Below are 26,403 nucleotides of genomic sequence, written 5' to 3' on the forward strand. Positions count from 1 at the left end.
AAAATGAAAGTGACAGTCATTTCCAAAAATATCAATCGGTTTTGGACTAAACCACACGTAATCTGTATATAGCTAATTGCCCTAGATGGCCCCTTTTAGAACACCAAAATAGCCACCATGTCTAGGTGTGATGTCATCGACAGAAGTGGAGACAATTAGGACAGTCTAAAATTGTATTTGGTGTTTTAGTTTCTTCCATTCAAAATGTGAATTTAAAAACCCTTCAATTTGCAAGCCAGAATTATTGAGATTATTTTTGCAAATTACACGCTTTTCGCCTAGTCCATCCTGTATTGTTTTGTTTAGTTAGCCTTGTGAAATTTTGTGAGAAAATAACATGATTCAGGATAAGGCAGACGACACAATGTGCTCTTGTCATTTTGCCGCTAATACCAGCAAAATGGTGTCAGCCATGCCATTTTTAAGCAGAATGTTTTTACAGGCTTTCCAAGTAAGGGGTGGTCAAAAATAGTGCGTTAAAAATAAATAGTAGCGTTAAAGGGACTTTAAATGAAATGAAAATAAACACACTAATTTTGACACCCCTATTACGTACACTATACTGTACGTTGAATCTAACGGCTGAAATGCATTTTACGATAAACCGATTTGGCCCTTACTTGAGTCTGATGTATTTTGGTATGTCATCCTCAAATAGTGTGTGGGAAATCGTGGGACAGCAAGGTGGAGGTTTGTCTGTGCTGAGGACCTTCCGGCTCATGAGGGTGCTGAAGTTGGTCCGATTCATGCCGGCCCTGCAGAGGCAACTGGTGGTGCTGATGAAGACCATGGACAACGTGGCTACCTTCTGCATGTTGCTCATGCTCTTTATTTTCATCTTCAGGTGTGTGTGTGTGTGTTGTCTATACTAACTGGACACAATGTTACCTTGTAGAGTCTTATATCAATATACAGTAAGAGTTGTATCTATTTCTGTGCCTTCTTCAGCACAATGGCAGGGACAAAGCATTAGAAAGAGCTGTGCAGTTCTAAAAAACAAACTTAAATATTTCTGACCATGTCTGTTAAAAATGTTTCTTTATTCCTATTTATTTAGGCAGAATGCTCTTTTACTGGATAACATTACAGTAAATGCACAAACCTGTAATATAACTGGATGGAGACCACATCTAAATGTAAATTGTGCCTTTGTGGACTAGTGATGCAAATAATGATAGTAAAAAAGGTGTATTTTTCTTGTATTCTTTGGTCAAATGATGAACATTACAACCTCATCATTTGACTTCCGCTGCACTGACAATAATGGGCCATCTTTTATAGCGCTCTCCATGGTGCTGAACATATCTGCATCTCATTAAACATTGACAACCAGATGACTCTCAGCTCATCAGTGCTAACATCATTATTTTTCAGTCAGTGCTAGCTAAATAATAAAAGCCATTGTGCTCCCATGTTGATATTTATCTTAAGTGACTGCAGTTGATTTTGTTTGATGTTAACATTCACTCCCATTCTTTTTTGTTTGTCGCCATCCATCCCTTCTCTCAGTATTCTGGGGATGCATCTGTTTGGTTGCAAATTTGGTTCTGAGCGAGATGGAGACACGCTACCAGACAGGAAAAATTTTGACTCTCTTCTATGGGCCATTGTGACTGTTTTTCAAGTGAGTATAAACTTTCTCTACTTACGTGTGCATCTTTGCTTACCTTGCTATAAACTGCACACAATGTTATTCCATGGTCTAGATTAGAGATGGGAGAAATACTTCCATCTTCACTGCATTGTGATGAAGATTCTGAATCCAGTAAAACATGTTGTTTCTTCTTACATAATATAATGCTTGCAAAATTTAATGAATGGAGCTCTGCCGTCATATCGTTTACTATAATGGCTAAAAATGATGCATACAAAATAGTAAAAATAATTATAATAAAAAAAATATATATAATATATATATATATATATATATATGTATATATATATATATATATATATATATATATATATATATATATATATATATATATATATATATATATATATATATATATATATATATATATATATATATGTATTATTGTATGTTGTATATATTATATATTTTTTAGAAATTAGTAATGGTTTATCCTTGGCATACTCTTTCCAAGGCTATTACAGTACAGTGTTTAAAATAATCAGACAAAAAACAACAACAACGGAGTTTTAAAATATTCAAGACAGCAACATTTGAGAACATAAACACAAAAGTCTCCTGTCAGGGACTTGACCAAAATGTTGTTAATAATAAAAAAGATGTATTGTACTGTTAAAACGAGTGTGATATTGATTTGTGTCAAGGTTATTTTTCTGCCACTAGATGCCACACGGTGACAGCTCAGTGCATTTTTCCTTTTCATATTAAGAGCTATCTAATCCTTAACATGACGTAACTTGTGAAATTATTCACATTTTAAAAATTGTAAAATACAACTTGACACCTGTCTCCAAAAATATATGCATTATTATTACAGCTATTTTTTTTAAATTAAATTTTATTATTACTTATTACTTTTTTAACACACTAATTTTGACACCCCAATATATATATATATATATATATATATATATATATATTCCAATGATATTGAAAATATGCTGAAGTGCCTTTGAGCAAATACACTCTTTTTGTCTCAGTTCTTCTAATCGAAATGGCCCTTTTACAAGGCTTAAAGGACCATCTCTCGTAAATAAATGAAATGTATTCTTCTCTCCTCAACCTTCTTAACCACACTGACAGGTCAATCAGCCTTTTCTTCATGTTCAACTGATTTCCATTTCCAAGAATGTTACATGTGGATCAAATAGGCTTTCCTCTTGTGTCATGTCTCACAGAACATGTTCAACACAACCCTCTGGGTTCTTATCATCTATGCATTATCCCTGCATAGCCAATGCACAGCATTTATCACTATGAATATAGCCATTGTTAATAATTCAATGACACGTCGGATGACGGAATATGTTAAGTATCATCGTGTCTGCAGAGCATTGCATTGGCAAGCCTGTTAAAAACGATGGTGCAAATTATGGGTTGAAAGTAGATTTAGTTAGACAATAAAAGTGGTCAGCGCAGAGAGTGGAAGCAAACAATATAACTAAAACATGAATAAATAATAAGAACTGCACACATACTTACTTGTCTATTATTTTTATTACCAAAATCCTCTCTTGTAGATCTTAACTCAAGAAGACTGGAACAAGGTATTATATAACGGCATGGCATCCACGACGCCGGTAGCAGCTCTTTACTTCATTGCCCTTATGACTTTTGGTAACTACGTCCTCTTCAACCTGCTGGTGGCCATCTTGGTTGAAGGCTTCCAAACTGAGGTATGGTGTTTTTACAGATATATGGCAAAGTGATGAAGAGTATCTTGTACAATCTCTTTTCTCCCCCAGGAAGATGGCTAGCATATTCATTTGAAATATTAAGTTATTTATTGATTCTGTGTCCTCTCACTGTCTTGAAAGTCTGAATAGTTCTTCACACAGCTAAAGTGAAAGGGACACCAATGTTGATTTATATGTGATTTATCAAAATGAACCTCATCTATTTGTCATTCTATTGCACATATTCACCCATGAGCAGATTTTCGATATCAACTTTAACTAATGCTGCACTCTCCACAGTGGGTCAATCAAATATCGAACCAGCTGCAGGCATTCTATCTTTTTTTCTTCTTTACTGCCGCCTATCAACTCTCACCTCACTTACAAATATTGATTGTCATTCAGTCAAATTAATCCAGTCTTTGTCATATGGAGGTACAATGATTTGTGTACCTCGATACTTAAAAATCCACATGGGCAATATATAATGAAAGGAAAAACAAACCCAGAACAAAACTGCCATTAAAATATAAAAAACGATATTCGAGTCTGACTAAAACCACAGCTCTGACATCACCTCTTTTGAAATATTTGGCCAAATAAAAACAGCCCCCCCCCCCCATTGAACATAATCTATTTTATTTTTCAATGAATTATTTAGTACAGAAGAAACATGTGTCACGTTAGGTTTAAATAATTAGATTGATGTTAACATTCTTCTGTTTAATTATTCTTAGATTCTTAGTGAGCTATTTATAGAACAGACCTGTGGGCTACTTATGTTGTCCTTGGGGTGCGGGGGTGCGGGGGGGGGGGGGGGGGGGCAATACACATTAATCAGAACAAAAAATTGTCCGTAAAAACAAAAACTTGTCCCACTGTACAGTGACGAACACATAAACTTTTCTTTTTAACTTTTTTGAATTACCTGTTGACTAGTACTAGTAGTAAAAAACTAGTACACTGTCATTTGTGCTTTCACAAGGTCCAAAAAAAAGTAAGCTTCCTATAGAAAGAGCTCATTGGAATGTGCTTACTACACATGAATTGGACTCTAAAGATGAATGGAAGTGAAGCACAAGCGCGTACAAGATCAACACACAATGTTCTATTCCAGTCGATGTTTTATTCGCGTGTCTTCGGTACTCCTACATTCTTCCTTTTTCAACTTCACATCCCTCTTTGAAAGATTATTTTTAAACTGCCAAACTTCCCTTGTGTTGCTGTTGCTAGGTAACCAGCCGCTCAGTGATGTGAGACAACATAAAAGAGATGTACAGCTCCGGATTTAAGACACAAAAACATGTTAGTTGTTTTGGAGATATTTTCATAGTGAAATGTACTGCATTACACATTCCTTATATTCTCAATGTGGTGTCCAGTATCCACTGCAGAGGGTGCAAACGTCTATACACACTGTACATATGCAAACAAACACATCAACTTGAATCCTGCATGGATGCTAAAAGCATGAAGTCAACAATTTGCAATGCTGTGCTGCAAAGGTACAAACATGTTTTTGTATGTCAAGATCATATTCTGGCTGCTTTTTGAACAAATGGAACACAGACCGTGGCTGTCCACTTCACTGTTCCTCTCTGACCTTCTTGCTTTCCTGTTACGGAGGCTGCTAATGGACTCGTGCAGTTCATTTTGTCGACCATGCGCTGGGACGGGAAATTGGCTGCGACATGTTTCTCGGCATGGTGACCTCAGAATGTTACGATGAGGCCGAATGAATCTCCTTGAACTTTGCGTCTGCTCTTGTCTACTGCTCACTTCTGTGCTTTTTCCCCCCCTCCCAATGCGCGCCTCCCTCTCCTGCGTTGCTGCACCAATCACTTCCACTGTAGGAAGTGACCAAGCGGGAGGACTTGCATGCCCACCTGAGTCTAATTCAGCTGCCTGTAGATGGAGGGGTATGTACGGTAAAGCATGGCAGCTCCCTTATCTTGCCCTTCCCCTATGCTACTAACACTACCCCGCCCTCATTTTTCCCTCTGCCTTCCCCATTTACCTGTTACTCCATCCATCCCCACGGAGGCTTTGCAGCTACGTCACATATCTTTCCAATTCTACACAGCCTGATGGTCCATTGCAAAAAAAATAAAATAATAAAAAGAAATGTGGTAATAACAGGAATGAATAAAAAATTATGAGAAATTTAGATTTTTAATTATAGCATATAGTAGTCATCACATAAGGTTCTCAAACACTATAAATATAAAGTATAATGCTGGCGAATATGTTTTATAACCTGAAGTTTGCACTTGCTTTATAAGGCTTCTTGTGCAATGCAATCGAGAATTTATTTTGGGAACATAGAACTCCAGACGCAGATACGCTTCATTTTCTGCATAAACAAAGTTAGAGGAAAATGGAAATGTTGTCGCCTGCTTTGATGAGTCATCGCTGCAAAAAAATGAATATGTCTGTCTGGTAAAATAAGGCGATACTAATAATAATAACAGGAGAAAATAAGTTGGATAAAACACCAAATATCATATAGATGACAACACAAAAATATTACTTATTCTTTGGTATTTGCTATTCTCAAACCGAAAATGTTATGTTTTTTAAATTAATTATATACATTTTTGTTTTGGTTTACAATTAAAAAATATTCCTATATTATTATAATATATTTATTTATTTTAAAGCCATGATTAAAATGAATCCATTCTCGTATTCAACTTGCCATCGCCCCAAAAACCTTTAAATGCAGTGAAATGTACAAGTATTTTATTTATGTTTGATTAAAATAGTTACATTCTCTTGTAGTTATATTCACTTGTGTGGTGAACTATTTCATCCGGGTCACGGCACCAATTGGAAAGTTCTAGGCGGACCCTTCACCCATTCCTTTTATTTTTAACGCTTGCTGTATCATACTAACAGGAACGACCAGCAGAATGTATATTCTAAGTTGAACTATTTAATGGGTGCCTGAAAGATTGAGTACAAAGCTGAGGAGCCCTATTTTTTTTTATTATTATTTATTACTTTTATTTCATTCATTTGTAAAAGAAAAAAAGACAACATAAAGCAATATTCAAATTTAAAGTAAAGTAAAATAAATGAATGGGGACGTAAGGTGAAGTAAAACGTGTCTGCCAATTGTGGAAGAAGGTCTAATCTGTCCAAAATGGTTCCTAATCTTTAACCATAGAATATCTAAACATGTTGTCTAGTTTTGAAAAGTGTAGCTATTAGTTTTATCACCATTATTGTCCTTATATAGCATTTTTTCCTTAAAATCGCATGAAATGAATAGCAATTTTCTATGATCTTTTTCTCATTTGTTTATAATTGATGGGCATCTGTCGACGATATATTGAAGTAAGGCTGGGTATCGGCCTGATACCGATACCTAGTATCGGTACTCACCTACACCTAATCAATATGTTTTTGTTTGTTTTTTTCAAAATATTTGTGTGACAAATGCAGTTTATCACCCAAAAACAGAGGACCACCAATATTTGTGTGCGCTTTCCTGAAGATATGTCACGCCTCAAAGTACTCTTCCCCACTGCCTCCTGCATGCAGCCCGTCCTGCTAACCAGGGTCGTGAACGATTGCTCTGATTTGGTTTGGGAGAAACAACAGAGTGCTTAAACACTCGCATCACTTTACCGTGTACATGTTTTTCCTTTCTTTCTACTTTTTAAAAGCAACATTAACCCTCAGTTTGATTGCTTCCCTTCCACCAGCCCCTTTACATTGCTCCTCTTTCTAGCCGGAGGGTGAGAACACTACAGCAAAGCTGGATGCCAACAAGCTCCCTCTTAAGTCTTCTTATTGTATCAGGCTGCAGGTTAGGACATAGTGAAGAGGAGCGAGGGTGCCAGCTTACTGGGAGGCCCGAGCGCTGCTGGATATGTAAATCCAGTATGTCTCGAGGAGGCAAGCTAATAAAGGCTGCAGGGCCAGATGAACTCTGTTTGCATAACTTGGGTTCTTCAAGAGTGTTGAATGTTAAATCTTTAAAAAGCAAATAGTGGTAATCCTTCCATGTCCGCTCATCTGAATGTCGACTGTTGCTGTGGGTGAATGTTACTTTTTAGAGTTTTTGCTTGTTTTTTGTGTTTGCTTGTTTTTTAAATCCCATTCATATAAAACAGTGCACTACGGAATTAAACTGACAAAGATTAATTTTGTGTGCATTAGTGCTATAATATTGTAACATTGCTGCATGTTATGGCGTAGCTCGCAAAAACCACAGTAAAAATAAAAAATCGGTTGAAAGAAAAACATGTTTAATGTTAATGTTAATGTAAGGTGTTTGAATTTTTTTTGATACAGTAATGCCCAAACTGTGGCCTGGGGGCCATTTGTGGCCCACCATCTGTTTTTTAACGGCCCACAAAATATACTAAAAATAACATTTGGCATGGCCTGCATCACTATATTTATTTATTTATTTATTTTTAATTTATTTATTTATTTATCTAAGGGTGACGTGAAATGTTTGAGTGTCAAGACTTGAGGGCTATTCTAATGATTTGCAAAGAGTTTGGTGAATAAAGCAAATTCCTAATTTCCTTTACTTGATGCTCCTTGTCAAGTTCCAATTAATGTAGGGTGGCCGTATTTTGATTATTCTGAAAAACTCGGCAAAGCCTCGAGATACATCCAATGATACTACAATTATTTTAATGTATGTCAAATCTAAAAAAAATAATAAGAATAAAATAAATAATTAATAATAATTCTTACTTGACAAATAAGTACAGGTAATGACAAAATGTTCTAAGGCTAACTTTTTATTAATTGTTTTGCTCCCATGTTTTGTTTTGTTTTACGGGGAGTGGAGGTGGTAACAGATTTCTCTTGTTTTGGTTCTCCTTTTGGAGATCTTACCCAAAATGTTCTTATCACTTCTTAAAATAAAGCTTTAGTGTAGTTATTTTATAACTACAATATGAAATTGCTTGGAAGATTGGTTTTACCATTCTTAATAAATCCACAGAAAATAATTCTAAAGGGGTCCTTACATCCTTATATTTTTTTGTATGCAGCTCTTGGAGGAAACATTTTGGACACACCCGAACTGATGGCTCATTGAAAAACTCAGCTTGCGTAAGGAAATTGTAGATTTACAATTCATCCTTTGTATGCATTTCTATATGAATTAATTAGGGAAGTAACATAAAAATGAAAATAGTTTTCAAAACACTATTATAAGTTCTCCTCAGAGTTCTACTTTTTCCACGGTCGGCTGCAAAGTTTCAACATCCCTTTTAGTAGAACCCTATTATGGAAAACACACAAACAATTACTGCACTTCCTTCTATCAACATCCATCTGCCATGTAGGCCCCGTTTTGATGCCAGGTAATTGGGATCCTCCTGTGAGCTGCTGGTGTCTATTAATGTTTGGCTATCTCCAGCAGGTCTGGTCTGGCTTATCTCCTGCTCCAGCCACCATGCCCGAATTGGCAGATAAACAAACTGTTTAAACATCCATGCTATTTCATCACCAAGGATTCCCCTCAAGAACACACACACACACTTTCCCGGCCTCCTACCAATACACTAAACCAACATCATGTCCACCTTTCTGCTTGCTTATTCAACTTGGAGGCACGTGCCCTACACTGATAATCCCTGAGTAGTAAATCAACTTTATTCACCCCGAATGAAGCTCTGATTGCGCCGTTCACGAGTCATAAAATCTACTCACAGAGAACCCAAATGGAAGAAATGCATTGTTTTTCTGTCTGCAAAGATATGCAGGCATTTTAGCGTATTAAAATCGAATAGTGACAAGTGATAGTAGATGTAAAGTCTAAATTTAGATTTCTGATTTGACATGCATTCAATAATGCGAACTAATTGCAGTGGTGTGTTTACAGTATCAAGTCAAATGGATTGCATCTGCTTGGCACTCTAATTACAACCTATATAAGGTTTAGGTAGGTGATTGCTATTGATAACGACACAAAATATTTTAACATAGTATTGCCTCTAAAAGCACAAAAATTATGTTTGTTACCACAATTTTAGTTAAATGTAATTCCAAGTTTTCACATGGGATTTATTTTTCCTTTAATGTATTAAATGTATTTTTTTTTAATTACCCCGGTATTTGTTTTTTGGATTTATAAATAGGGATGGGCGAGTACCGATACAAGGCATCGTATCGGTGCTGATACCAGTCTTATTTTAAGGTACTGGTATTCGTGACGGTGGCCGATACCAGTATCTGCCGTTTTACAATCAGGAACTAGAAATTTGAAATTTCTTCTTAAACTTAGTTTAGCTTATTCTGCCCTGTAAAGTGTCTGTGGGTGTCTTGAAAGGAGCTGATAAATTATAAATGTATTATTACCGGTATTATTATCATTATTATTATTATTAAATTAGAGAAATACAAAATTGCCATTAATTTCAATTATTATTTTTTTAATAATTACTATTATAGGTCTTTCTGTAAAATTTGGTATTGGTATCGGTGACTACTCAAAAAATGAGTATCTATATCGGCATCGAACATCCCTATATATAAATAAATATTATTACGAAAAACAAGTGGAATTTTTTTTGAAAAACTGAAAAAATATATACGTATTCCGAAAAACAGAAGGAAAACAAGAAACAGGAAAAAATATATTCTCAAAAACAAAAAAACAATAATTCAGAAAAAATTGAAAATAATAATTCTGAAAAAGACAAAAAAAATTATAAATAAATTCTTAATTCTGAATTTTTTTTCCAAAAAACAAAGCTAAAAATACACTCAGAAATAACAGATAAAAAACAAAAAAAAACAATTGCCAAGTGAATTCTGTATGCTTTCGTAGAAAACCCATGAACTGGCCAAAAGGTTACGAGTTAATTGTGATGTGGCTTATTTCCATCAAAATGATGGGGCCACAAGAACAGTCCCCTAAACTTAATTTTCATATGAAAATCCATTCATCTATTGAGTTGTGGGTTAAAAGCATTTCTTTTGTGTGTGTGTGTAAAAAAACAAAACAAATCCTTGTTGCTTTTAGTTACTTCAAGAATAACTTTCCAAGCTCCTGACTGGCCACCACTGCTCTGTTTTCCCCTCCTGAAAGCTATGATAACTAGATGCAGAAATGTGAGGACCTCTTTACTTGATTAGGCCCCAGGTCCATTAGCAATCCACACCTAATGTCTCACTCCACCAGTTTAAGGAAATCAGGAAATCCGCGTAATGTATGTGAGAACATGTAAATGAGTGGTTCAATTTCCCACTAAAGAAAATGTGGTTGCAGTACTCTCACACAAGAAGGATAAATGAAGTCCTTTGAGAGGTGTGGTGAATAGGTCCTAAGGTTTGCATACTACAAGTTGCATAGTATTTAAAAAAGAAAAAAAAATAGTTTGTATTTATTTTTTTGTATTTAACGTGGTAATTATTTTCCAGAGAATCCAATGAGCTTGTGAATGGTTTGAATAAAATGGCAGATAAAAGTCCAAATGGGGTCCTAATTTTCGGATGCATGTTTTGTGGCCTATCAACACATTTTTCTCAGCAGTGAGAATATTGAACAAATGGAAGGTTTAAATAGTAAGGGTTCGCCCCTTTGCATGCTACTGTTGTTGTGTTTCCGTGCTTTTCAGTAAACCAACATTACTATTTTTGCATGCATACGCAGTGTTGTTTATCAACGAACGTGCTCTTTCCTCTTTGTCTGGTGAACTCTGGGACCACGGAGGTGGCACCTTCACCTGCCTGTTCGCAGAGTTGCGTTGCCTCCAGTGACTGTTCCTAAAGGCCACATCTGACCTGTCACTTATGGAATACTAAAACTGAAACAAAGCACAGCATGGATCAGCACTGAGAGGCAACGTCTGACTACCACTTTCAGATCAACCTCAACTGAAACAAATTGTTCCACATTTAATTTTCCTCTAAATTGTGCTTGTGTGTATTTGTGTATCAAAGGGTGATGCTTCTAAATCAGGCTCAGAGATTGATTCCTGTGCACGCAGTATGGAGGACGTTAACGGCAGTAAGAGGGATTTATCAGCCTCTGCAGGTGAGCTAAGCCAATCTTATGCATGACTTGGCTGCTCATGTCAGTGATGATATAAATAAATAAAATTGCTGCTAGTATAGTAGTCAATACCAGACACACACACACACACACACGACGACAAGCAAAAGATGATCAGCTGTACATTTAACTGCGGTTATTTTCTAGTGATGGGAAAAATTAAGCTTCATGAAGCTTCATGAAGCACTTGCGGTATTTTCTACTTCTCTTGATTGTGATCTTGGTTTAAATGTAAATTGATTACATTTCCACTGTATCTTTAAACCTAGAGGGCCATTTATGGGAGTAAAAAATATATCGCAAGTGCGTGCTTCATGAAGCTTCGTTTGTCCATCACTACTATTTTTCCTTGCTATTATTTGTTAGACCACTGCAATGAAGTGTCTGATAAACAAAATATTAATGTTTTTGTTGCAGCAGAATATCAGGTCAAATATATATCCACACAAAGACTATCCTGTGTGAAACATTGGCTGCACCTGCTTTGGTCTGCTGTTATCTGTCAAAGTTAGTGGGAGCACATGCGGCGGTGTTCCCCTTGCACAACATCAAACCAGTACAGAAGTCTCATCCATAATTTCTCAGACGCTAGTCCCGATTCCCTCTAATTACTGCTCTTGCAGTTGGTAAAGCCCAGCGAGAACACCTCTCTATGGAGTACAACTCCTAGCTTGCACCATATCAACTACCCCCAGTAGACTTTCAGATGGTCGGGAAAAAACTGCTAACCTCGTGGAAAGAGCCAAATTCACATCTTTTAAGAGTCGGATATCATCTGTAGATAGAGGAATTTGCATTATTAAAGTTGCATCGCGTGTTATGTATTTGTGAGGTTGCTAAACATAATACCATCTCCCACACGTCCCTTAAGCAGGACTGAAATATCAATGTGGCTCAATAACAGAATGAGCTTTCACTTTTCAAATGAACCGGGTTACGTAACTGATGGTATACCCAAGCGAGACCCATCATCACGCCTTTTTCAAATGAACACTGTCATTTTACACTCTTTATTTTAATACATCTCCTTCATTCCACGTATCCCTCTCTCTTTTACTAGTAGTACCTGTCAATGGTCATGTGGATCTGAAGACCAGCCTGACTCCTCCACTGATTACTCACACAGCAGCCACTCCAATGCCTGTACCTAAGTTACCCATTACGGGTGACCCCATCCAGGGCTACGAGTCCCGCCGAGGCAGCAATGTCTCCATAGACCCACCCTCCTACGACAAGTCACCGGTTAGTGTGTCTTTATCAACACATACACAAATGTTTAATCCCACTTCACATACTATTGTACTCTTAATAAATTAATCAATCAGGGTCTCCTTAATTCCGCCTGTGTGATGCTAGCAGTGTTGCCACAATTACCTTGAAGAAATTACTTAGTTACTTTGCTCATTACTTGAATTAAAAAGTAACTAAACTAGATTACTGATGACTTGCTTTAAGTAACTTAGTTACTTTAGTGATTACTTGATTTAAAAAGTAAGTTCGATTACAAGTTACTTTAATAGTTACTTAATTTAAAAAGTAACAAATTTAGATTACTGATTACTTGCTTTTAAAAAGTAATTAAGTTTAATTACAAGTTACTTCAATAGCTACATTCAGCAGATACCGGCAAGCCTGCTTAACATAAAAGTAACACCGAATTTTGACACTTAATTGGAAGTGCGTTTTTAACACCTGTGAAAAAGTAACTTAGTTATTTTACTGATTACTTGATTTAAAAAGTAACTAAGTTAGATTACTGATTAACTGCTTTAAAAAACAACATAGTTACTTTAGCAATTATTTGCTTTAAAGAGTAACTTAGTTAGATTACACATTACTTTGTAGTTAATTGATTTAGAAAGAAAGTAAGTTCTATTACTGTTTAATTGCTTTAAAAAGTAACTGAGTTTCCATACTGGTTACTAGTTGTATTTACATTACAAGTTACTTTAATAGTTACCGATACCGGCAACCCTGCTTAACATAAAAATGTCACCCGGTTTTGACACTGAATTGGAAGTGCATTTTTAACACCTGTGAAAAGTAACTTGGTTACTTTACTGATTACTTGCTTTAAAATGAAACACAGTTACATTACAAGGTTCTTTAATGGTTAGTGTAAAGGCAATGTGTTCCAAAAGTCCATATAGTGAATGTGAAAATGGACTCATGACAGGAACTCCATTAATTTTAGTGTGTCATGATGATTGATGGTTATATATTAGTCAACCCAGCTGGAGAACCACGATTCACACAGTTTCTTTTCACTTTAATAAGATAATGATTGAAAGATTAATTGATTAAGTAATTAATGAGAAGTTTGTAGAACAAGCAAGGATCTCCACATCAGCTCTTAAGCGTCAGTCAAACCCTGAATCTCGCCAATCCAGGCACAGCTTTATTTCATTGCTTCGGTTTTCATCTCAGGTATCTAAGCCTCTTTTTTTCTCTTTTTTTTTTTAATCAAAAGTCCATTGCCCGAAGCGCTTCCCCTTATGCACCTTGGAGCACGGGTAGCGGCCGCAACAGCCGCCGATCTAGCTGGAACAGCCTGGGTCGCGCCCCGTCCCTCAAACGCCAGAAGCGGCAATCTGGGGAGCGACAGTCGCTTTTATCAGAAGAGGGTGGCTCGAGCTCTGAAGAAAGTGAGGCCGGAGAAGAGGGAGGAGGCGGATTGATCGAAGAGGATGACGCCTCCTTGGCCAGGACAGACTCCATGTCCCAGTCACCGAGAGAGCCGTGTCACCGGAGGATGGAATCAACGGAGAGCTCCATGGATTTGCCCCCTGATGCTCTACTGCAGGTACACACTTCCTTTTCAAAATATCACAGCCTCCTGGAATTGGATTCTGCACCCCACAAGAAAATGTTATATTTATATAAATTTATAGAAAAATGCTATAGTAATTGCTGTGAATGAAGTGTTCATTAAATTAAATTCAAAATAAACAACAGTTTGAGTTCTTCAAAATATTAGAAGTTTTTCTAATACATACACACAATTCCTTTTCCTGGTCTGTTTCTGCTCATGTAGGTTCCATACCTGTATCGCTCAGCTAGTATGCACAGTTCTAGACCCCCTTTACCGGGTACTTTCCGGCCTGCAGAGCATAGCGACTGCAATGGGAAGGGCACGCCCTCACTCTTGGACCCCGCACATGTCTCACTGGAGGAGAACACTGAAGAGGAAAATGTTGAGGAAGACACCAATCTGGTTTGTGTTGCAAATTTGTTTGACTTTTTTTCCCCTATTTTAAAGCAGAGTCGTTTATGAATACAGTAGTGCTAGATTATTTATGAATAGGGTTGTCAAAATTAGAGTGTTAACTTTGGAACTTTAAAAAAATTAACTCAGTTAACTCAGTGTGCTGCCAAACTTGGAGGAGTCACTGGCAGGAAGATGACTAAACATGGACCATAGGTAGTTTTATTTTCTGATTTACTTGCTTGATGCTTCTTGGAGAACTCTAAAGTAATTTGCGCACTTTGCAGAACCAAATTCAAATAGCATATTATTTTTTATTTATTTATTTATTTAACTCATGATTAATCTCAAATGTATATCTGTTCAAATGTAAAAAGTAAACGTTTTCATACTCTTGTTAACATAAAAGTGGGAAAAAAATTAACTAATAGAAATATGGCTGCATCTTTTAGTCATTGATACAATAATTTCTTAATAATTCGTAAAATTAAGTTAAAATTAAAAAGATGTACTGTACTGTGAAAAACGTGTTTGATATTGATTTGTGTTGAGGTCATTTTTCTGCCACTAGATGGCATAATTTCATTTGTAAGACGATGCCAGCTCAGTGCATTTTTCTTTTCATGTTAAGAGCTTGTGAAAATAACTTGTGAAATTCTGCACATATTTAAAATTGTAAAATACAACTTGACCCCAGTTCAGCAAATATATATGCATTATTCTAGAATGTATTGCTGCTAAATTTTGACGTGGTCGTGTCTGCTGCGTTGCGACTGGAATTCCCCCAATACAGGCTTTCCAAGTAAGGCACGGTTGTAGGATCAGAATAATGTGCTGCATCAATTGCTGTAGACTTCTTTATAATTCCATATACCAACTAGCTTTCTCAATATTTGGAATTACATGAATAATAAAGACGCTGTGTGTTCCCGCAGGGTCGTCTTGCCAGATTGTTTCACTGGCTGGAAAAGAAACAACCTGAGTGGTGTAAACAAAGAGACACCTGGTCACTCTACCTCTTCTCTCCAGAGTCAAGGTAGACCTCATATTTGACTACTCTAAAGTTGTCTATGAGTTGCAAGTGCACTTCTTTCTGAATGTTTACTGTTTTTCTAAAGCAAAACAAGTGTCAACTGCTTAAAAATGCAGGGAAAAGCTGATAACTCAGCCCTCCGTGTGACAAGAAGGGGATTTCACATTGCATCTGACTGACATTGTATGCTTTTGATTTCAAAGAGTGCACAGCGCTTCCAAAATCATTTTATATTCCGTTCCAAATTCTTACTTCAGAAGCATCTTTTATCCGTCCGTTTCTGCCGTGTCAGGGGTGAGTAAGCAGGAGCAAAGGGAGTTTCTCTTTCAAAGTGCTGCGTGTTATCTCAGTCACGTGCAGAATCCATTGGCCCCGTTCCCTCCCTCCACTGCATCTTCTTTCTTCACGCCTCCTCCCCTCCTGGGGCTTTAATCCGTCTCGAGCTGCAGCATGTTTCGGGGGCACTGAGGATGAAGGTTGCAACAAGTAACACAGTGGCCCCAAGTGCAAACACAGCATCACAACATTCTCATTTTAAGCAATTATATTTCGTACAAACAGCTTCAAAACATCTTTTATGTTATTTGCACTAAATACTGTCGAGTTGTTGTGATAAAATAAAGATGAGCTAACCAAAAAACAAACAAACATACATTTTCAAATTGTTATTGCCGCATACGGAATAGCCTGTCAGAGGACATCGGGTCCACAGCGGCTTGATATTTTTAAGGGAAGGCTCAAGACACACCTTCTTAGTTAGGCTTTTAAGTGATCTCTTTTACGTTTTGAATTGATTAATCTTACTGTCTTTTAGTTTTTTCCTACTTTTGTCGAATGGTCTTTTTCCGTTGTTAGCTTTTTGTTGTCTTTTAGATTTTAGCGCCAGTGTTTCCTCATGGGGGGCCTCTCCGCACAGGAAGCTAGGGTTTTCTTTTTATGTGATGCTATAGATGCTTTAATTGCACAGCACTTTGATTTCTTTTTTTGATTTTTTTTATTAGGGATAGGCGAGAACTGATACCAGGTATCGGTATCTGTGCCGACACCAGCCTTATTTTAAGGTATCGGTACTCGTGACGGTACATTCTTGTGGCCGTTTTACGATCAGGAACTAGACATTTAGAAATTAGAGGAATAGACAATTGTCATTAGTTTCTATGTTTTTTTGTTTATGAAATATACTATATTGGAACGTATAGGTCTTTCTTTAAAATTATCTGACATTTTTTGGGGGGAATTTTATGCAGTAGTGGGAACTACTCAAGAGTTTAGTATCGTCGCCTGTAAAAAAGTAGTATCTAATTTTTATGTATGAAAAGTGCTATGTAAATAAAAATGGATTTGATTTGATTAGTGAGCCAGTTTCGGTGTAGTACTGTAGATGTGCTTACAATCAAATCATGATATTACAGTATGGCAAAATATTGAAGTGCAACAAGCTTTCTTCATGCAACTGAGATCACTTCAGCTTGCTTTGTGCTTGTTGATATCACTGCTGCATTGGAGTTGAGTAGTTGCAGGGCAAGATTTTAGCAATGCAAGGAGTGGTGCCCTTTACAAAAAAAAAAAAAGAAACTAACTGATTTGTCTCATGCAGTCCTTGGAGTTGGAGGTGTTTGCTGCGTGATTAGATTGTAAAAGCGTAGTGGTCCATGAACACTGCTATGCTATGATGTCCTATATAGTGCATAATAAGATTACGTGAGCTCAACTGAACTGGATGAAGTCATTTATTTGATTTTGGTCAATTGGCAATTACATTAAACAGGGGATTTAACTTAATGTACAGCATCAAAAGGCATTACCTGTTTTCAGTCTGTTACACTGAAAGTAATTGTTTAAAACACAAAAAGGGATGATGTGAAATTTCTCTGATTTGCACATAAAGACAACAAAATAATGCTCTCGCAGGTTTATTTTGAGAAGACTTAAGCCAATGTTTACATGATTTGGGTCTTGCTTGTGGGATAATTTTTCTCGGAGTATTTTACTGATTGGTATGATTAACATCAATCTCTCCCGGCCAAAACTACATTCACCAAAATCAATGAAGGACAGAGTATGGTGTGATCTACACTAATGCCTCCACTCAAGAGTCACCTGACTTAAGTCATTCACTCCCAGCTATTTTCACTGAAGCAACCCCCTTCGCTCACGGCTGTTTTAGTGGATTTTGACTGTCCACAGAATAGTGTGTTCTATTTCTATAAAAACATGGAACCTACGAAAAGAAAGATTAGAGTCTCTTCTTTCATCAGGACAAAAAGTAGCCTGTATTTGTAGGCCCTATCTGTTTCCAATTGGCAGCAATTAGCATTAGAATATAACAAAATGTTATCATTAGTTGAAAACATTGGGAAAAAGAGCTTGTTGCAACATGGCCCTGGCTGATCTCTTATACTCTCTTGCCTCCTGCTGGCCATTTTTTGGGGTAATAACCTACCATTGCTTTAAGCAACCTCTTCACATCAGAAGCTGCATCAAAGCCTTCTGTATGCTCTAGCATAAAAAAACAACAACATACAAACATAAATATGTTTTTGGGAGTGAAGGACAAATTATTAAAATACATATTTAGACGTTTTTAGGTTTGAATGAGCCCTAAAAATAAAACAAAATAAAGTAAAACAAATTTAAGTTACAAGCTCTAGATGGTTGCAGCAAACTTCTACCATAGAGCATTTAGTGTACAATTCTTCTGCTTAAAAAAAAAAAGGCGTCAAGCTCTTTTTTGCCTCTCCCAGTTGGTTTACTTTAAAACCAAACATTTAGCAAAAATAATTACATGTGTATTTAACCAAACAACATTACATACATAAGTGTAACAAAGACATTGCAGTAGTTGTAAACATTATTTTATGATTTAACTATTCTTGCATTAACTTCCCTTTTGACATAAATTCAAGCATCCCAGATCGTTTTTATTAACTGCAAATAAAACATTATTAACAATTGTTAAATACGACAGCAACTATGTGTCGCTATCAAAGGGAAATTAGACTAGCAAGTTTGTATGCGGCATGAATAATGATCAGTCAGATGACACAGATATTCACGCAGGCTTAGCGAATTGACACAATTGTGTCTCGATTACCAAATAAAACTGTAAGTCCAAATCTAAACCTCACAGTTCTGTACGTCAATGCGCACTTACAGCAGTAATCAAAGCTGATTTGTTGTCGTTTAATCCCTCACAGTGTTATAATATAAATCTCTTTTTTCTTATTGTTTGGAACTCAACTGCAGTTCCTTTTAATGCGGGTTAATGGAAGTCCAGTATAATTAACGACTCTTTCCTCAAATAGTTCATTCCAAAGTTGGTGTAAAGTATCTTGAATATTGTTCAGTGTGTTTATGTAAACATACTTTAAAACTCTCTTCACTCATGGACTACGTTGCCCTTCCACAGGTTTCGTGTGACGTGCAAAAAGATCATCAACCACAAGATGTTCGACCATGTGGTGTTGATTATCATCTTCCTCAACTGCATTACTATCGCGATGGAGCGACCTCGCATCGACCCCACCAGTGCCGTGAGTCTGAACAATGACTGCGTGAAACTGTCGGCATGAAAATGATATATACTGAAAGAAAGGTAAACGTGTATTCTTTAGGGGAAAGTTTCATCCAGATTCAGAATCTCCAGCAAAATGATTTCATTTTATACCAAATTCCAGATTCATGTACATTTAGAAGAGAAACATTACCCCTTCAGATCCTGCATAATTAAATGATGGGTCCACTCTCACCTCTTTTCATGGTGTCTTATTAGACAGCGTTGGCAAACAACAAGAACAAAAAAAAAACGTATGGTTGTATACCTTTATTTGGGTAACTTCCCTAATCAATCAGACTTTGCTAAAAAAAATCCTTGAGACTTTTTCATCCATCATGTTATGACAGAAATGTCCACCAAAGTTTGTGTGGATCAATCGAACTGGTGTTGGGGGATTTTTTTTTTTTCTTCTTACTTTCCAAGGGATATTTCTGAGTGAGTTTTGGGAAGTTGAGTTGGAGACCAATAAAATACATACATTTTGACTAGGATGCACATACAGTATCGCAAAAAAAAAAAAAAGTTAGTTTTCATGGATTTTGAGACCACCATTAAGCAGTTACATTGTCACATAATTAATAGATAACCAGCAATTCCAATGCCTGGTGTTAACACTCTAGTAACGAACAGGCCTTCATAAAAGTGATATTTGACTGAGCTATATAACAACAAAAACGACAACATAGAACTTTGGACTTAAAGTGGAAGTCAACCTTAAACATTTATTGACAATAATATGTAACCTTATTAGTCTAAACGTGACATTCTGATTAATATTACATTTGTGGAATATGAGCTATGCAACAAAATCCAGACGTTTTTGTCCATCTCAGGGGGCGGTCATTTTGCCACTTGCTGTTGACTGAAGATGACATCACAGTTGCTCAGGGCTCAAGCAACGACCAATCACAGCTCATCTGTTTTCTGAAGCTAAGTTGTGATTGGTTGCTACCGGAGACCTGAGCAACATTGATGTCATTTTCAGTCGACAGTAAGTGGCAAAATGGTCGCCACCTGAAATGGATAAAAACTGCTGGATTTTGATGCTTAAGTAATATTCCACAAACGTAATATTAACCAGATTGCCATATTTAGACTAGTGGGGCTGCATAGAACATCCATCCATTTTCTTAACCACTTGTTCTAATTATAGTAAAAAAAAAAAAAGGGGGGGTTGATTTCCCCTTTAAAATTAACATATTACATTATCTTGTCAAATTCTACTTTAAGAGTTTTGAGGGGGCAAACACTGAAAATCCCCAATAATATAATAAGGTGTTACATTACCAGAATTTTTTTTATTACAGTAACAGTCAGGATTTTTTTTTTTATTATCATTATTGGTTAAATTATTACATTATTTTATTACATTTTTGATTGAGTTAAGTGCTTTTTTTTTTACGCGCCATTACATTTTCAAGAATGTTTTACATTATAGGGTGCTACGTTTAAGGGTGTGGCGAGGCTCTGGTTGAGCTTATCTTCCGGCAAAATAATGACTTACAGAAAGCCATCTGGAAAGTAACTTCTTAAGTAGGGTACAGTCTGCATTTAAACACTTAAGAATTCTGGTAAACATATTGAACATTTTCAACATAATCTCCTGTAACTGTACAACCAACTGCAGTGCCTGTAAATTCACATTCAAGTGAATTACCAAAGCAGAAATTATGTGGAACATTTTGCAAACAGGGAGTCGGTCCCGTGTGAAATAAGCCCTATATATGTGTATTATGTTTCCCTCCTTATCTGATGCGCCCTCACCTTCCTGCGGGACACACATTCACAAAAATGCTTTTTCACATATAAACCCTTTTTTATTTTCCAGCAATAGCTGCAGAACGCAGATTAGCCATTTTGCACATAAACACAATAATTATCTCTGTGATTATTATTGTTCTCCCTACTGAGCGAGGTGTTGCGCAGATAGCTTTGATTGTGGTTTGGTCTCAGCAGATCACACACTGTTCTGCTCATTTTGTTTCTGAACCGCAGAGGAGACGGTGCCGTCTTAACTGATTCAATTATCTTTGTGCTGCCGTACGTGGCTAATGTCCAGGAAAGGGGATGTTTAACACATGGAGGCTGCCCCATAAGGCCACTAGGGCACATCAGAGCAAAGGCATTTGCGTATGCAAATGATTCGTCTGCAAATACGACAATGTCCACAGTCCAAGTGATGCTGACACGTTCGCATTAAAGAGTGCTACTTTCGGATGTATTTTGTCAGATCATTGCTGAGGCCATTAAAGAAATGTGATGACATGGAGGATGCAGCAAGCATTCAAAAGCAAATCCAATTGGAGTCATTACTCTGTCTGTAAAAATCTAATTTGCCTGGGTGGGAATGGTGAGAGCTCTTTTTTGCGTGGGTTTTTCAAATTAATGATGCCAATTGGGAATCAATTTCTTCTATTATGGTTTGGCCGTGTGAAATCAAATATGTATAATGTATGACTCGTCTGCTTATGCACTGATTCCTTGTAGCTTTATATCAGCCCTGATGCCAACCACATAAAATATAGTCTAGATAAGGGGTGCCCAAATTTGTTTTGCCCCAAGAGCTAATTTTTTTATGTTAAGCAATGTCATGCGAGCTACTATCGACTGGTTGATAACGATCGACGTATTGAACACCCCAGATCTAGATTCACTTGTTAAATGTAGTCGTCATTAATCTCGTGGGGATAAAATGCTTTAGTGTGATGAAAGCCGGATAATTCGATTATTGCTCTGTGACTTGTTGCTGTATGTTGTATTTATGTGGTCTACATCCAGCTCAGAGGAAGCAATGGTTGAGGATGAAACTTATTATGATACATGACTCCCAATTGAGCAAGAGCTCTGATGATATACAACATGATCACTACATTTTCAAAACCTTGGTTACCATACTGCAAATAGATTTAAGAATGAGAGTTGGTGTTCAACACGAGCTTCCTTGTTTAGGAGTGTAGGCATTCTTATTAATTGAGGTTATTTATATAATTGGGATCAGCAAAACAGCAATGAAGTTGTTCCAGATTCCAAGGTATTTTAAATCTTACCAGAGTGGAGCATTTCCAGCAGATTACCGTCTGGAAGTGAGTTATGGGGCGTCGTAATACTGCACATAAGTCATAGCTTTCAAAAGCAGGTCAAGCTAAAATGAGCACTTCCTCATGATAGTTTGTTGCTGTGTAGTAATGGAGCGAATTCAACAGGCGGAAACAAATTCCTTGTATGTTAACGTACCCCTTTCCTTCCAGAGCCTTAGCGTGGTGGAGGGGTTAGTGTCCCCTGATCCCAGGCGCTAAATCGTCTGGGGTTTTATGCCCCTGCTAGGGTCTACCATGGGAAATGGGTCTAAGTGTGGGACCAGACAAAGCATGGCTCAAAGAGCCCCTTGGAAGGCAAACACTTGACAGAGTCAAAGTGGTTTGGCATGCAATGATACAGCAGTACAAAAAAATGTCACCTGAAACATTAAAAAAAAGACAAAAAAAAAGACAAAAAAAAAGAAAACTCTTTATTGTGCTAATAATATAATTCTAAAGCACTTGAGTCAAAAGCACTACATTTACTATATGTAATTGAAGGCTACGTAGTAGTGTGAGCACAGACATTTGTTTTCCGTAGTTAAGTATTTCCAAATTATTTTTCATTGTCTAGGGTTTATTTGGTTTATGATTCCATGTACAAAAAAGATACACACAAATAAATACACCATTTCCTCATTCTTACAGCTTACAGCAGTATTAGGCTGAATAGCTGCTGTCAAGCCAGGAATGAACGAATCATCTTTGCGAGCAAGTATTCCCAGTGATGTCATGCCTAACATTCCCATAGTCTGAAAGGGGACTGCCGTGGTCTGTGTCAGTGAGTGTGACGTTGCCTTCCTCCGAGCATCTGCGACGGCCGAAGGAGGTCGTGGGAAAGGCAACCACCTACACATACTTGCAAACATTGAGTCTCAGAGATGTCGGCTAGGGTCACGCAGTCTTCCCAGATAGAAAGGAATTAGGTTAAATAAGCAGCTCTTGAAGAATCTTATTCGTGCTTGCTTGTTTTCTTCAGTTAGTGCTTTTAAAGCGCAGTAAAGGCTCCCTTCCCATCCGTTCCGCCATCATTTAGGCATGCTGCCCCCAGGCTAGAGGCAGTCTTGGGAGCACTGTATTGTAAACATAAATATAACTAAATTCCACATTTTGCTTGTGGAGTTAGGATTAGTGTAAAGGGGTGAAAGTTTGTTCTTTCCTTCCGGCCATAATTTGTAAGCTTTTGAGATGGGTTTTTTTTAATGAAGTGTTTCCCCATTTGTATGTGGCTACCAATTTAAAACCATACATAAAGAATATTTTTCCCCCACAGGAACGGATCTTCCTAACATTATCCAACTACATCTTCACAGCAATCTTTGTGACTGAGATGACCATAAAGGTAAATCTATCTATCTCTCTCTCTCTCTCTCTCTCTCTCTCTCTCTCTTTCTCTCTCTCTCTCTCTCTATCTATCTCTCTATCTCTCTCTATCTGTCTGTCATTATGTCTGACCGACTAACCTGGCTAGCTATCTAGGTAAAACTTGATATAGCTAGATAAGGTTAACTAATCTTACTTAATTTTATGTAATCTACCTCAACCTATCTTTCCTCACTCATCAGCCATAGTTTGTGACAGCTATGGCGTTTTGATTTCTGTTGTTTTCCATACATCACTGACTTTTGCAATATTGTTGACTGGCCAAGATTTCGACAGCCCGGAAAACAACATGTGATGCATTAAATGTAGAAACCAGGCTTACATTACTCAAATTTTCATAAATTTTTTAGCTGCCCAATAGTGATACAAGCCCACAAAACATCCAGAAAGATAGGGTAGAGAAGGCTATTGCGGTGCTGAAATGGGAGAAAGCCAATGAGAAGCAGGGTCACCGTCAAACATTACACTTCACAATATGCACTCACCCATTCGGAGCTGTTTCATCACATTGAACTGCCTTGCCAGGATTCAAATGGCTCAGTTTTCTGGAGTTCATGTGTCTCAGTCATTCATTGCCTGTGTCTCTATTTTTGGCCTCTGTGTGATTACTTGGCACACAAATATTAGGCCTGCGCACTCACTCACACACACATATACAAGTACACACTGTTCTACTTGTCAAGTGATTCCTCAATGTGTAGTGGCAAAACACACTATGTTGTTCCAGACTCTTATCACAACATAGACTTGAGATTTTTATTTAAATGAAATTATTCATGTTTCCACTATGTATTTTATTTTTTATTTAGATTTATTAATTTGTATGTATTTTAGATGCTCAAGTTGGCTGACAAACAGTGTGCCCACTATCTGACCTATGTATTAAACCACATACAATTATCTACTTAGAAGTAGGGCGGCCTGAATTTGAGTTGTTTTACTTTTAAATTGTATTCCAATCAAAGCATATGGGTGAAATAAGATGGGTGTTGAGGTCAATGGTTGTGTGATATAGCTTCTTTACCAGTCATAATTTCCATAAAGTAGTCCTTAACTTTAAGTAGAAGGACAGAAAGAACCTCTTTGATGGATATTCAAATACATTATTCATATACTACAATACGTATACGCTATGCATTGATGAGCATCATTAGACTTTGGCTTCAGTGTTTCTTCTTGTATTTTCTCTTCTCCCAATAGAATATATGGTATACAAATAGTTTGGCCTGGTTTAAGTTTAAGGGGTGAAAGTCAGACCAACAGTATAATTATTTCCAGGAAAGTAAATTGTATAATGGCCAGAATAAATGATGAGCATGTAGGGCCTATTGAAGCTTTTGTTTCTCATCAGATCCCAAGTAAACTGTTCCATAAAAATACAAATAAAAGATGATTATAATAGTCTACGAGTAGGATATTTATCATCTACTCTTTGTAAATAGACAAGCTTTGACAAGAAACAATCAGTGTCTCTTAGCAGGCTAGAGCTCTGTCAAAAATGATTACACAGAAATCTATCAGGGTACTGTTAGAGTAGACAATATTAAGTATTGTACTCTTTGCGTGTTCAATTAACTGAATGGTGAGATTCTGTTGAAGAAGTTCCTTTGCAAAGGTATTTATTAATTATCAGAAGCTTCTGAGGACAAAAAGCTGATGACACTGAAGCCGTGTTCTATCAGGTTGTCTGTCTCGTCCAACGTGGGGCATCAATACTTATTCAAAAAGTGGGAGACTAGAAGTCTCCTCCCATCAGCCCACAACACACCCATCCACAACTCAGCAAATACAAGAGAATCTGTTCCCATGGGTATAAATCAGATTAGAAAAAATACAATAATAATAAGCCTGACTCCCTTCCGACCAGTAGAGACCGGCCCTCCCATTTAGAGATAGCGAATGAATGTTTGAACTCGTTGCCCTTCCTCATGAAAGTAACACAGACAAGAATACAATTCATTGAGCCTACACTGAGTCAACTAAATCCAAAACGGCTAAAATATAAATTAAAACTAAAAAACAATGTTAATAACTCATCAGTACCTAGCTTTCTAGCTTACTAACAAGCTAACTAGCTAGCTAGTTAGCAAGCTAGCTTACACTTGACCTTACTGAGGACAAGCGCGAAAGAAAAAGGATGGATAGCTGCTGAATTTATAAATATTTTGCACTGATTACAGTGGACATAGCCTACAGTATGGTTGTCTGTTTCCTTATGATTGACATATTGTAATTTGCTTTGTGTATAATGTCTCTTTGCCCTGTTTGTGTCCAGATTGTGGCTTTGGGTTGGTGCTTCGGTGACCATGTCTATCTGAGGAGCAGTTGGAACATTCTGGACGGGATGTTAGTGATGATATCTGTTATCGACATCCTGGTCTCTTTTTTTTCCAACTCGGGTACCAAGATTCTGGGCATGCTCAGGGTACTGAGGCTACTGCGTACTCTAAGGCCTCTACGGTGAGTGACATTAAAGTTATAAATCCAACTGAGAAGCCAGACACCCCAACATTGTTTTTTATACTTTACATTACAGTATATATCACAAACATTATTGGAATTGGTGATAAATTATGGAATCAGGTCAGTCAGGTTCAATGTATAGCCTATTGGCACTATTATTAATGTGGACGCAAATTTATGAAGTCACGCATACTGTAACAACAACCATTATTTATAACTATGAATTTACCTAAGCATAATCAAAAAATCATAATAGGACTTCACTATGTCTTCATTTTTTTTCAGTTAATTTTAGAACAAATATTTACCAATCATAATTATGTTTTA

The 26,403-nt window shown here is 36.9% G+C and overlaps 1 protein-coding gene across 19 annotated transcripts in view; it reads left to right on the plus strand.

Annotated features, from left to right (window-relative positions):
* cacna1g (calcium channel, voltage-dependent, T type, alpha 1G subunit) overlaps positions 1-26,403 on the plus strand; it is a 205,111-nt gene that overhangs the window by 133,126 nt on the left and 45,582 nt on the right. For 14 of the 19 annotated variants that reach the window (XM_086063911.1, XM_086063912.1, XM_086063907.1 and 11 more), the window contains exons 12-23: positions 659-844; positions 1,510-1,624; positions 3,175-3,330; positions 5,184-5,249; positions 11,248-11,341; positions 12,420-12,601; positions 13,830-14,162; positions 14,394-14,573; positions 15,500-15,600; positions 19,007-19,130; positions 23,504-23,572; positions 25,889-26,073. In XM_086063911.1, coding sequence (XP_085920037.1) covers positions 659-844; positions 1,510-1,624; positions 3,175-3,330; positions 5,184-5,249; positions 11,248-11,341; positions 12,420-12,601; positions 13,830-14,162; positions 14,394-14,573; positions 15,500-15,600; positions 19,007-19,130; positions 23,504-23,572; positions 25,889-26,073 — 1,791 coding nt within the window. The remainder of the gene's footprint in view (positions 1-658; positions 845-1,509; positions 1,625-3,174; positions 3,331-5,183; positions 5,250-11,247; positions 11,342-12,419; positions 12,602-13,829; positions 14,163-14,393; positions 14,574-15,499; positions 15,601-19,006; positions 19,131-23,503; positions 23,573-25,888; positions 26,074-26,403) is intronic. The other 5 variants (XM_086063916.1, XM_086063925.1, XM_086063922.1 and 2 more) reach the window with 3 other exon arrangements.

The sequence above is a fragment of the Leptonotus elevatus genome, chromosome 20, assembly GCF_054856555.1.
Source record: "Leptonotus elevatus isolate MCC_2025b chromosome 20, RoL_Lele_1.0, whole genome shotgun sequence".
In the NCBI taxonomy this organism is placed as follows: domain Eukaryota; kingdom Metazoa; phylum Chordata; class Actinopteri; order Syngnathiformes; family Syngnathidae; genus Leptonotus; species Leptonotus elevatus.